Source organism: Mus caroli, unplaced genomic scaffold (assembly GCF_978045245.1).
Source record: "Mus caroli unplaced genomic scaffold, Mus_caroli_1 scaffold_9, whole genome shotgun sequence".
NCBI classification, from domain to species: Eukaryota; Metazoa; Chordata; class Mammalia; order Rodentia; family Muridae; genus Mus; species Mus caroli.
Window position 1 is genome coordinate 22,973,167 of NW_028227264.1, and position 11,394 is coordinate 22,984,560.

The 11,394-nt window shown below is 41.9% G+C and overlaps 1 protein-coding gene across 10 annotated transcripts in view; it reads left to right on the forward strand.

Moving 5' to 3' along the window:
- Positions 1–10,224, forward strand: part of Epb41l2 (erythrocyte membrane protein band 4.1 like 2) — a 151,196-nt gene extending 140,972 nt beyond the window's left edge. For 6 of the 10 annotated variants that reach the window (XM_085842698.1, XM_029482272.2, XM_029482274.2 and 3 more), the window contains 4 exons: positions 1,231–1,353; positions 3,265–3,363; positions 4,889–4,969; positions 10,116–10,224. In XM_085842698.1, the coding sequence (XP_085698824.1) occupies positions 1,231–1,353; positions 3,265–3,363; positions 4,889–4,969; positions 10,116–10,223 (411 nt within the window). In that variant the 3' untranslated portion in view covers position 10,224. The remainder of the gene's footprint in view (positions 1–1,230; positions 1,354–3,264; positions 3,364–4,888; positions 4,970–10,115) is intronic. The other 4 variants (XM_085842696.1, XM_085842697.1, XM_029482275.2 and 1 more) reach the window with 1 other exon arrangement.
- The last annotated feature ends 1,170 nt before the right edge of the window (positions 10,225–11,394 follow it).

Genomic DNA, 11,394 nt, shown 5'->3' on the forward strand with positions numbered 1-11,394 from the left:
TCCCTGCATCTTTCCACTCTTCCCTAGAGCTCACAGCTGCTGCTGTAGGTAATGGGGAGAATGCTGGTTTTGGGGTGCCATTGTGACCTGTCTTTAGAGTCCAGGGAGAATGTGGTTTGGCTGAGTCTTTTCTTGTTGGCATCCAAGGACTAAACAGTGCACTGCAAGCACAGGCTTTGTGTTCCTCCATCAGTCCTGGACTCTTTGCCATTGTTTTGTAGACCAATCTATATTAGATGTGTCTCCTCTTTGTTGTCAAGAAAGAGAACCTTGCATATTCCTCTCAGATTGGTTCTTGATTGTGAGGGGCATTGACTCACGTGATAGTTTACTTGAGCAGGAATGTCTCTCGGTTCCAGAAGGCCCATAGTTGTCAGGGTTTGTTAGCATTTCTCTCTGATGGAGTGGACAGTCTTTAAGTGGGTTTATTTTGGAGTAAATAGTTTACTTTAAATTTCATATTTCACTTCAGAAAAGACATCTAGAGAGTCTTTTGAGCACTCTGTTCTGCCTTTTCCATTTAAGCAGTTACACGTGTTGGACGCTTTCTCTCAACGACATGCTCTAACATTTGGCAGAGCTGTAGTCTGCTGTGCTTTGGATGCCCGGCAGGGTTAGCAGACTCTGTACCTCTTCTCATGCTTAAACCCTTCAGAGCACTCAACCCGACACTGACGGACTGCTTTTAGATAACACTTTATTGTACTTTCTGCGAAAGAAAGCAAACTTTCAGATGAGTGTAATTGAACGTACTCATACTTGAAAATATCGTTTCTGACAACGGTTTCAGAAATTGGGGGAAAAGGAGCAAATCTTGGATCTTAGAGTTTACAGTCAAAAATAATAAGTCTTCACATTTGGTCCTTTGAGTGTCAGTAAAGATAAAGGTACTTACCTTTATACGGTACACGCTGTTATCTTTCCTTTTTTCCAAAGTAGAACGGTCATGTGTCGGTGTAATGGTTTAGGACCAGCACAGTGTGAAGAGTAGTGCAGTTCAGGGAACCACTGTGTTAGCTTAGCTGTGTGTGTGTGTGTGTGTGTGTGTGTGCGTGTGATGTACTTTAAGGAGATACATCTTTTATATCTTTTACTTTATTTGCTTTACTCTGACTTTCCATGCATGAATGTATATTTGGATATTTTTTAACAATTATTTTTGAAGGTTCCTTTAACCACTTCTACTTCATGACCACTAGAATTTATCTTTCCCTTCCTTTTCCACCTCAGCCACCAGTGGTAAAAACAGAGATGGTAACAATTTCTGATGCCTCACAAAGGACAGAAATCTCCACCAAGGAAGTCCCCATTGTTCAAACTGAGACCAAAACCATCACATATGAGTCTCCACAGGTACAAAAGCTCACGATTGACACTGTATTTGAATCCCCTTTCTTGTTCAGGATGCCTATTTCTGTTTTCAGTGTCTTCCCCTGTTCCTGGCTTTGATAGAACTTTTCACACACTGCAACTGTCCCAGCACTGTGACTAGCTCTGTTGCTGTCTTAGATTAGACAGAGAGCTGCAGTCAACCCCGACACCTAAAGAGAAACCGCAGTTAGAGAAGGAGAGGAGGAACATGCTGGTGACCTGGTGCTTCACAGGAGAGCCGTGCACATGGGTGGCTAAGACAGGTTGCACAAGCCCTAGCCTGTTACTACAGGGCCTTTCTGGCCTCTTGTATCTAAAAATGTGCACATTCTTAGGACTCAGATGACTCTGCAGAGCTTACTAGATGTGATATTTTATGTAGATCTGTAGTGTTATAAGCTCCCTCAGCACTGACTTCATGAAGGCAGACCAAATAAGCTCTGATTTTATTCTCTCGTTAGAGGCACCCACATACTTTCCCTCCTACTCTGGGTCATTTACCTTACATGTGTGGTGGATTCCATGTAACAGTGTCCAGGTGACTACAGGAACGTCATGCTCTACAGACTCCGGTTCTGCAGAGATATTTTTAGAGAAGAAAGCTGGAGAGATTGCTTAGTTTTACGGTAAAGCACTTCCTACACAAGCATGAGGACTCGAGTTCAGATCCCTTGTTCAAAGCCGGAGTGGTACAGACCTGTCATCTCAGTGCTGAGGGGTCATCCCTGGGCAGTGCTGCCAAATTCAAATCGGTAGGGGAGGAGTTGAGAAGACACCTGACACTGTCCTCTAGGCTCCCCAAGCATATGCATGCAGATGCCAACGAATGACATGGGACAAGACAGTTCACTTCAAACTGGACCTGTGTAAAATGTGTGTGATAAGTGACTGACCTTTCTCTGGTAGGATTGCAGTATGGTGAAGAAGGTCAGGTCTCAAAGTACTTTAAGACTGAATGTATACATGTATGCAACATTTATCGAAAAAGTTTCAAGCATGTTATCTATATGTGTGCATGGCTGCCCCCTAAGGGCAAGCAAACTGATGTGGGCAGGCAGGTCTGTGAGAAGGTTGCTCTGACTAGGTCTGCAGTGTTGCCGGTAACCCTCGCAGAAAGGGGGTCAGATACCTGGGGTGGGTTTGAGAGAAGCTTCTTGTGTTCATGTCAGGAAATAGGGAGCTGTGTTTGTGAGTCTCACAGAACTAAGCTATTAATTTGCCTTGTTATTTTCCCTGGGAGTCTCTAGAATCTTCTGCCTCTTCCAGTGTTAACATAATCAAAGTAGCTCTTTTAAAAATATATACAGTGGCATATATGTGTGTGTATATCCATACACACAGTATTACTATGTACACTCATATATATACTCATGAGATATCAACCATTGGAAGAACTCTGAACATTTTACAGAATATATTCGAGGGAAGTAAATAACCAAATCATTCAAGTCCAGTCTGCTCTCAGCAGGTTCTACCACTTAGTAATCTGAGGAAATGTTGACCTATTTTTACCCACCTGTGCTTAAAAACAGTAAGCAAAGCCAGTACTTCTGGTCACTGTGGAAGCGTCTTCCTCGGGTCCTCGGGTTCTCGGGTTCTTTTTCTAGCTTCTACAAGTGTTCTTTCCTCTTGTGTGATTGACAGTCCCACCTCCTCCTTCATTCTTCCTCCTCCTGACATGGTTTGTTTCTGTACATCATGGTTTTTACAGCTCTGTTTTCAATGCCAGCTGCTCTCTGGACCATGAACCACCACTACAACACGCAGAGAATAGGAAGATAGGATCTCCTGCCAGCTGTGGAGCTCTTAGAAGATGCATATGTAGTGGGGGGCTCTTTTCTGACATGATGGAAGTTAAGCATTACTTTGTATTTTTCCTCCAACTGTCCAAAGATTGACGGCGGGGCTGGTGGTGATTCGGGCGTGTTACTGACCGCACAAACCATCACATCTGAGTCCGCGTCAACAACGACAACCACACACATCACCAAGGTAAAGCAACCCAGGGGAGCTCTAGGGAGAAGAATGAATGGACCATGGCAAACAGCTCTTTTCTGTATTGCTCCTTTGTTCCTTTACACACTTCTAAGTAAGACACAGACAGTGCCAGTGGACTGAAATGCCCTTCTTAAATTATCCAAGAAATTAGGCTCCAATGACAAATTGTTTTGAACCAAATTTCAGTTTTATAAAGTACAAGGGGGTAAAAATATGACTAGTATATTTAAGACAGCTGCATAGACAGTAGTACTTTAGTAGAACTGTGAGACTTCTCTCATTTATTTCAATCCTAGTGTGTAGACCTGACATTTACCCAGAGCCCTTTCTAAACGTTTACTGCTATATCACCCATAGTCCTCAGCCTGACAGCATCTGCTGTGTCTGGGGCTTGGAAGTCGAGCACTCCAGACCTACTAAGACCCTAGGAGGAAGTGTCTAGTTGACTCTGCTGCATATCAACACATTCAAGTCTGACTTTCCAGCATTTCATTTTGCTTCTGCTTTCACATTGGATTAGTGCTTAATGGTCTTAAATGTATTTGTTATACCCTTTCCACCCCATGTTTCTGGACAAGAATTTAAAGAAGCAAACAAAAATAGCAGGCAATGTGAGTTAGAAATGAAGTGTATGCTGGCTCTCATTCTAACATTGTAAAGCTAGTGGTGAGCATTGCTTCTCAGTTACGTGCCACTGCTGGGACATGGTGTGTGAATTCTGACGGTTGTAGAGGTTGCCTGTGTGCCTGCTCAGGATACTGGTATTGGCTGTGTTCTGTTTCAAAGATCTCAGAGCATCTCCAGCATGCCCTGGGTACTCTGAGCTGCACCTGAGCAGTATCCCTCGTGAGGCCATTCATTCATGCAGGGCCTCGGTCACCCTAGTCTTCTGCATAGCCGGTGCACAGTGTGGTCTCTGTCCACGTGCACAACCACACATGGAAGCAATCATCAGTTCAAACCTTGAATGAAAATCTCATTTGCCTTCCTTGTCTGAAATCAAATGCGAGCATTCTTTTTGGTTGCTCTAAATTGAATGAACTCACGAAATGAATTTGTATGACTGGAACCAAGCATCAAAACTGTAGTATCAAACAATTTCCTAAATGTAAAACTCACCTAAAGTATTTGTAACTCTACAAATCCCAAGCAGTTTTTTCTTCTTTCTACTGTTCTTTTCACAAGTTGGCCAACTGACAGGGAAGAAACATGGGGAATGTAGTAGATTATCCCAATGGAAACACTTAGATTTCAAAATGGCACCTGTTCCATTTTAATCTCAGAATGTTGGTATTTTGGGGGCTGCTTTCAATCAGAGGACACCTATGATGCTGCATGATTTTAGCAATAGGACTCTGTGTTGAATTAAGAATTCAGATCAGCACAGGCAAGATCTAGAGCCCAAGTCTTGCACTGCTCTGTGTTCTGCTCTTAAGATGGTGACAGGTGGAAGCTGGCCTTGGCCTTTAGTCTCTGCTTGTTATCTCCAGTTATTGCGTCTTCTTCTTTCTGACCTTAGACTGTGAAAGGTGGGATCTCTGAAACACGAATTGAGAAACGCATTGTGATCACAGGAGACGCAGCTCTGGATCATGATCAGGTAAGCACCTTTCCTGTCACGTCTGTGTGTGGTTGCTTCCTGGTACATCCTGGGTAGCGTCCAGTTCCCTTCTTAGAGGGGAAGGACACTTCTGAGCCTGGAGTGTCCCGCCCTCTAGAGGTCCCAAGTACATCAGCACAAAACATGCTGTATTCTTCATCATCCACTGCGATGACATGCAAGAGAGGGAGGGCTTCCCATTGGCCTGGTTTAAAGACAAGTCGTCACATGTTGTAAAACAAATGGCAGTTACTGATGTCCCTAAAAATCAAACAGAACAAAAGCCACCAACACTTCTCATGCCTAGTTGTTAAATATTTTCAAAGCATTTTTATAGCAAAGGAAAAAGTTGGGCTATTGACTACTAAGGACTTTTCCCTGTTAAAATTTGGAGTAGTAGAGGGAAGAAAAGATTATCTAATATTTCTCTCAAGATGAAAATGTATTGATCTCAGAAAAAGAGTAACTAATAAGGTCCTCTTCTTCAAAATTGATAGAATAATTACAAATATCAAGCAAAACATTCAGTCTCACTCTGTTGTTTTTATTACAAGCCACCTCCCAAATTAATTGTCTACGTTTCTTTTGGCTGTATAAATAATTTTGAAATATGTAAGCTGTTCTGAAAACTATAGTATAGTATAAAAATATCAAATAAACAATCCTACTGATAGAGAGGCTGAGATAGGAGAAGCATGATTTCAAGGCCATTATATGGCACACAGCAAGACACTGTCACGTACAAACAAGCAGAAAGTGCATATGGATTGTGCACTATTGGACTTATTTCTCTCATTACCAAATTAGACCAGTGGATGACAGCCAAGAAATTTCTAATTCCTCATATTTTTGAATTTCAATTGTTTAGGATATGTTAGTAAGATTAATTTTCATATTAAGAGATATCAAGGAAAAGTGATTGTTCCTTCCTGTTATTTTTTGTTGTTAGAGGTGGAATTATGTTTGTGTGGATTTGTTGATTACTTTCTTGCTTTTTCTAGGGTGTAGTTTTGCTCATTATATTGGTGTTTTCCATCTATCATTCTTTGTAGGGCTGGATTTGTGGAAAGAAATTATGAAAATTTGTTTTTGTCATGGAATATCTTGTTTTCTCCATCTATGGTGATTGGGAGTTTTGCTGGGTATAGTAGCTTGGGCTGGCATTTGTGTTCTCTTAGGGTCTGTATAACATCTGCCCAGGATCTTCTGGCTTTCATAGTCTCTGGCAAGAAGTCTGGCGTAACTTCTGATAAAAGTCTGCCTTTATATGTCACTTGACCTTTTTCCCTTACTGCTTTTAATATTCTGTGTTTGTTTAGTGCATTTGTTGTTCTGATTATTATGTGACAGGAGGAATTTCTTTTCTGGTCTAGTCTATTTGGAGTTCTGTAGGCTTCTTGTGTGCTCATGGGCATCTCTTTCTTTACGTTGGGGAAGTTTTCTTTTATAATTTTTTGTTGAAGATATTTACTGGCCCTTTTTACTCCTTTTCTGAAATGAGGTGCCTGTGCCACCCTCCAAGCAGAACCATTGTTCATTGAAACAGTTGATGAATGACTTCATGGATAGACCATCCTAATACACACAACATTTCCTAAATGAATGTAACCTGTTCCCTGTGGGCTGAGAATGATGATAATCACTTAAGTCAAATAGCTTTGATCACAGCAGGAAATCTGTATCCAAATAATCATGCCTACAATTCATTCCTTGACACAGCAGAACTGTCAACTCTTAGCTTAGCTACTATGGATGTAAAATCTTTTGGTGATGTGACAGACATTGAAGTACAGCCTTATTACAATGAACTCCAATGTCTAAAAATTGTTCTTATTTTGGGTTTGTACCACAGTAAGAGCCAAGATTTTAAGCTCTACTAAAACCAAAACAAAACAGATAAACAAACAAGACTTTATCTATTTATGTTCATTTAATAACATGTCCATCATTTTTATGATTGGTATAAAATATATATTGTGTTGAATAAAGTAAAAAATAAAAGAAAAAAGAAAATGTATATTGATTCTATTTATTTGTTTGTTTGTTTATATAAGTGCAGTGCTTGTTATAACAGTTATAAAGAGGTAATAATGAACTGCTTGATGCTTGATTTTAGACTGTAGTCCCAAATGATGAGAAGAGTCTGTTTGCTGCCTTCCTCCTCCTCTTTCTCTTCCTCCTTCCTCCTTCCTCTTCCCTCCCTTCCTTCTTTTCTTCCTTTCTTGTCTTTCTAGCTCTCTGGCTTTTCTTTTTTTTTTTTTTTAAATGATTTTTAAAAAAGAGAACAAGGTTTTGGGGGTGTTGTTGTTGTTGTTTCACAACTTGAAGAAAGGAAAAGAAGTATTTAGTGGATTGCTTCTGCTGGAGAAGAGGAACAAATGATAGACACAGCTTTGAACACAGCATGGTCTCCTAGAAGGCCACTGTTAGATATAAGAACCGCGTGCTTGAGAGAGGTTCTGTGTGTGACGTTTGTAAGCATAGTATTTTAATTACATGTTCCATAATTTACGGGGATTTGTTTGCTTGTTGGTTTGTTTTGGTTTTGGTTTCTGAGGGTTAGAGATAAAGTTGTTGTGGGTGCTCAGTGTGAACTTAGTATGAGGGGTTTCTAGGAGCTGGCTAGTACACTCATCGTGGACAAGAACCTTGTCTTGGAAGTGAGACTCACAGTCTCCCAGACTGTCAGAGGGTGTGGTCCACTGTTGTCCTCTGGAATCTGGACGCCCCTGAACTGGAGGTGGTGCTTTCCTGACTCTTATTTCCCTCTGGGCTTCTTGCTCAAGAGCTGTTTGCTAAGTTCCTTCAGCATTCTAAGCAGCAGAGTGTGAATGTTCCCAGCCATTGTTTCTTTAACTCTCCCCCAAAGTGCAGGCCTTCCCATGCTTTGTAACGACTTTCCCAGCTAAGCAATGGTGGGTTCAGTTCTGTGTTTCACCTTTTATAGCCTGTTCGCCTTGAAAACTCATGTTTATGTAGCATTGTTTGTGAAAGGTGAATATAACAAATGTGAAGCATATGGATAGGAAAATAACACAATTCCAATGTAGAAGGATGACTCAGCAGGCTTACCTGCCTGTGAGACCGGGGCTTCTCCCAGGCCTCAGCACTGCTAAAGTGAGGTCCAACCTGGATACTCCCCACCAGGAGCCTGCGGTAGGCTCACATCCTCCTTAAAGCTGTTGGGGATCTTTGGAACTATGTAAGCTTAAATGAAAATGGCTTTCTTGCCAAACAATGATGCTGATTACATAGTGACCCTGGGTGGTCATTCACACATTTTCTATGTCCCCTTCCTTGTGTTCAGAGGAATCTTAGGCTATTCCTTTCTATGAGCTACACACAAAGAGAAATGCCTCCTCACGTTGGTATGTCTTCAAGGCGTGCTCTCGTAGGGTCCAGCTCAGCAGCTCTTCCTTCTGTGCTGGACATGATTCCTGCTCCATTCCGGGAGTAAACAACCTGTTGTTTCTCTTCTGAGCACATTTCTTCCTAATACAACAGTTTTCAGTCTGGTGCAGTGGTGCGGCCTGTTGTTCAAGGTGCGCTCTCAGGAGACTAGATTAGACCGAACCCATGAAGTTCAAAACTAACTGACTCTACTGAGACTCACATTTTTTTCCTGTGATTTTGACAGTGATATTTTCTCATGATCTTTATTATTGCCATAATAATGTCTTTTAACATGTTATTGCATTTAGCTTCTTGAGTTGATAAGGAAATGAAAGGGTTACAGCCATAGTTTAAGATAAGGGCTGAAGAGGTGGCTCAACGGTTACAGGATGCTGGCTTTTCTTCCAGAGCATCTGATCTTGCTTCTCAGTGCCCATCTGGTGGATCATCACCTTTTATAACTCGGTTCTAGGAGACCATACACTCGGTCTGGCTTCCAACGACACCAGCATACATGGGTATGCAGGCAAACATGCAGGCAAAATACCCATGCACATTCAGGTGTCAGGTATTGATTCTGGCTCTTACTCTTCCCCCGTGCTTGTTAGCTCTACCTGTTTTAATGAGCAAAGCTTCAAGGTGTGCTCCATAGCCTTGCATCAGAGAGAAGCTGTACTGTGATCCGGCAATGCATTTGTCTCCACAGACAGGCCCCCGGGGAAAAGAAACACTGCGCTGCGTTTTGCTGTTTCCAACTACACGGTTTCCTTAAACAGTGAGAAGACCTGTACCTTAAAGGATTTTTCCTCCCATTTAGAATTCTTTCCAAGACTTTGTTCTTGTATGGTTTTGTTTTCTTTATTTTTCTTCCAAACCTTCTTTACAAATAAAATTGGCAATAATTAAGAAAGATATGTCTCTCAAAAATAGGGTCTTTCCATGTTACATAGTTTGCTCTCTGATGAGACAGAGGTATTTTTAATCCCTACCTTGTTGGGATTAAAAGAGACCATGAAGCCGTGCATTAGACACTGGATGCTCTTCACTTGCTGCTGATGGTGGCTGCCTGTTTGAGAAACAGTGCCAACCTTTGAGTCTTCAGCTGCAAAAAAGGGCCTGCAAGGTCCATCCGCTCTTTATCTTAGTGATGGCTTCTATTGTTATTGCTGTTCTTTTTTCTGACTCCTATAGGTTTATAGGTGTTTTTCTGTTAATGTTTTAAATTAGATAGCAAAGACTAGGGGGCCTGCTCCCACATCTTGGAGTTCCCGGCTGTCTGTATAGTGTCTACACTTGAGTGTTAATATAAGACACTACACTTTTGGTTGACATCATTTACGTTCATACAGCAAACCTCAAAATAATCTTTATTGCCTTAGTCTGCACTTCCAGGTAAAAGTTATATAAGGCTCAGAGAAAAACTATGTTCTCCTAATGTGAGTGCAAGCCAAAACTCAGTATAATACAGTGAATGCACGCAGTACCAGGTGAGAACAGAGGCTTCAAAGCCAGCGTGCTCTCCTCCATGCATCACCCCTTGCAGAGGTGCACAGGAAGGACAGGAAGTGTAGAACGGCAGGCATTCTCAGCAATGAGTCATGACCCCAATTCAAACACCCCTGTTACTATAAAGGAAGGCACAAGAACAGATTGCTGGAGCTTGTGTTTGGTTGATGAAGTTACGTGTTTTCTGTCATCTTTGTGTGGAGCCAAATACTCAGCTCATAGTTGCTTGTTCTTCTGACCCTGATAGGCGCTGGCTCAGGCCATACGGGAAGCGAGAGAGCAGCACCCTGATATGTCGGTCACAAGGGTGGTAGTGCACAAAGAAACAGAGTTGGCGGAGGAAGGAGAAGAATAAGGTAAGTGAGCCTGGCCATCCGCAGCCTTGCCTGGCTGCCTGTGTCCCTGTCTGTGCAGTTCTCCATCAGTGTCTTCGCCGGATGAGTTTCTCCACATTGTTGTTCTCTTCGAGCACAGCTGCTCAAGTGCAGGAATCAGAACCTCTGGCTGGCTGTCTAGTGCCAATGGCCTCCTATAGAAGCTGCCAGCAGTGGGCACTTACGCTCCTTCTCCCATCACGTGTGCTAGTGCACTTGGTAGTGAATAGTCACAGTGACTGCTGGGGGCGGTGCTGGCACCTTTCTGCTAGATTTATGTTATATGAGAACTATGTCTTTAAAATCTATATGTTAAACATTATGTATCAAACAGCGAGCTATAGAGAGAGCATAAAGCTAGTATTGCCTAAAAGTTTAAGATTTTAGCTGGACCAAAGGGGAAAATAATGATAAGTGGTGTTTAATATAACCGGCAGAAATGGACTAATATTCTCAACAAACTGGGAAATCTAATAATTTATGAAGAAAATGTAAACACTGCTGGAGAAAAATAGGCTAATGATCACACAGGTAAACCATTTGAAAACTTAAGTACAAACAAAAAGCTTTGGCCTTATTCTTTTGCTTAAATCAGTAAAAATTATACATCTAGTATAACATTTTTTACCCATGTGGTAAAAATGTATGTTTTAATCACTGCTTGGAGATTGTGAGAAGAAGCCATGTTTACATACTATATATTTTATTTCTTAGAAGACAATTTGGAAAAACCTATCTCAAAGTATTTACATTATAGTTACCTATCTTTAAACTACCTTTGAGAATTTAATGAGGGCAGTGAGATGGCCCAGCAAGTAAAAGCTCTTGCTTCCAGCTAGACAACCTCGGTTCCATCCCTGGGACTCATTTTGCAGATGGACAGCCTCAGTTCCACCCCTGGGACTTCTTGTCTGCAATGTTGGAGGACAAACTGGGGCCTGCAAATGCTCGGTTGTTTGTGTTGCTGTGATGAAACAGCATGATGGAGAGCAGCTGGGGAGGGGAGGGTTGACTCAGCTTAAACTCCACACCACTCTTCATCATCAAAGGAGGTCGGGACAGGAACTCAACCTGGAGGCAGGAGCTGATGCCGAGGCCATAGCGGTGCTGCTTACTGGCTTGCCAGCCTGCTTCCTTATAGAACCCAGGACC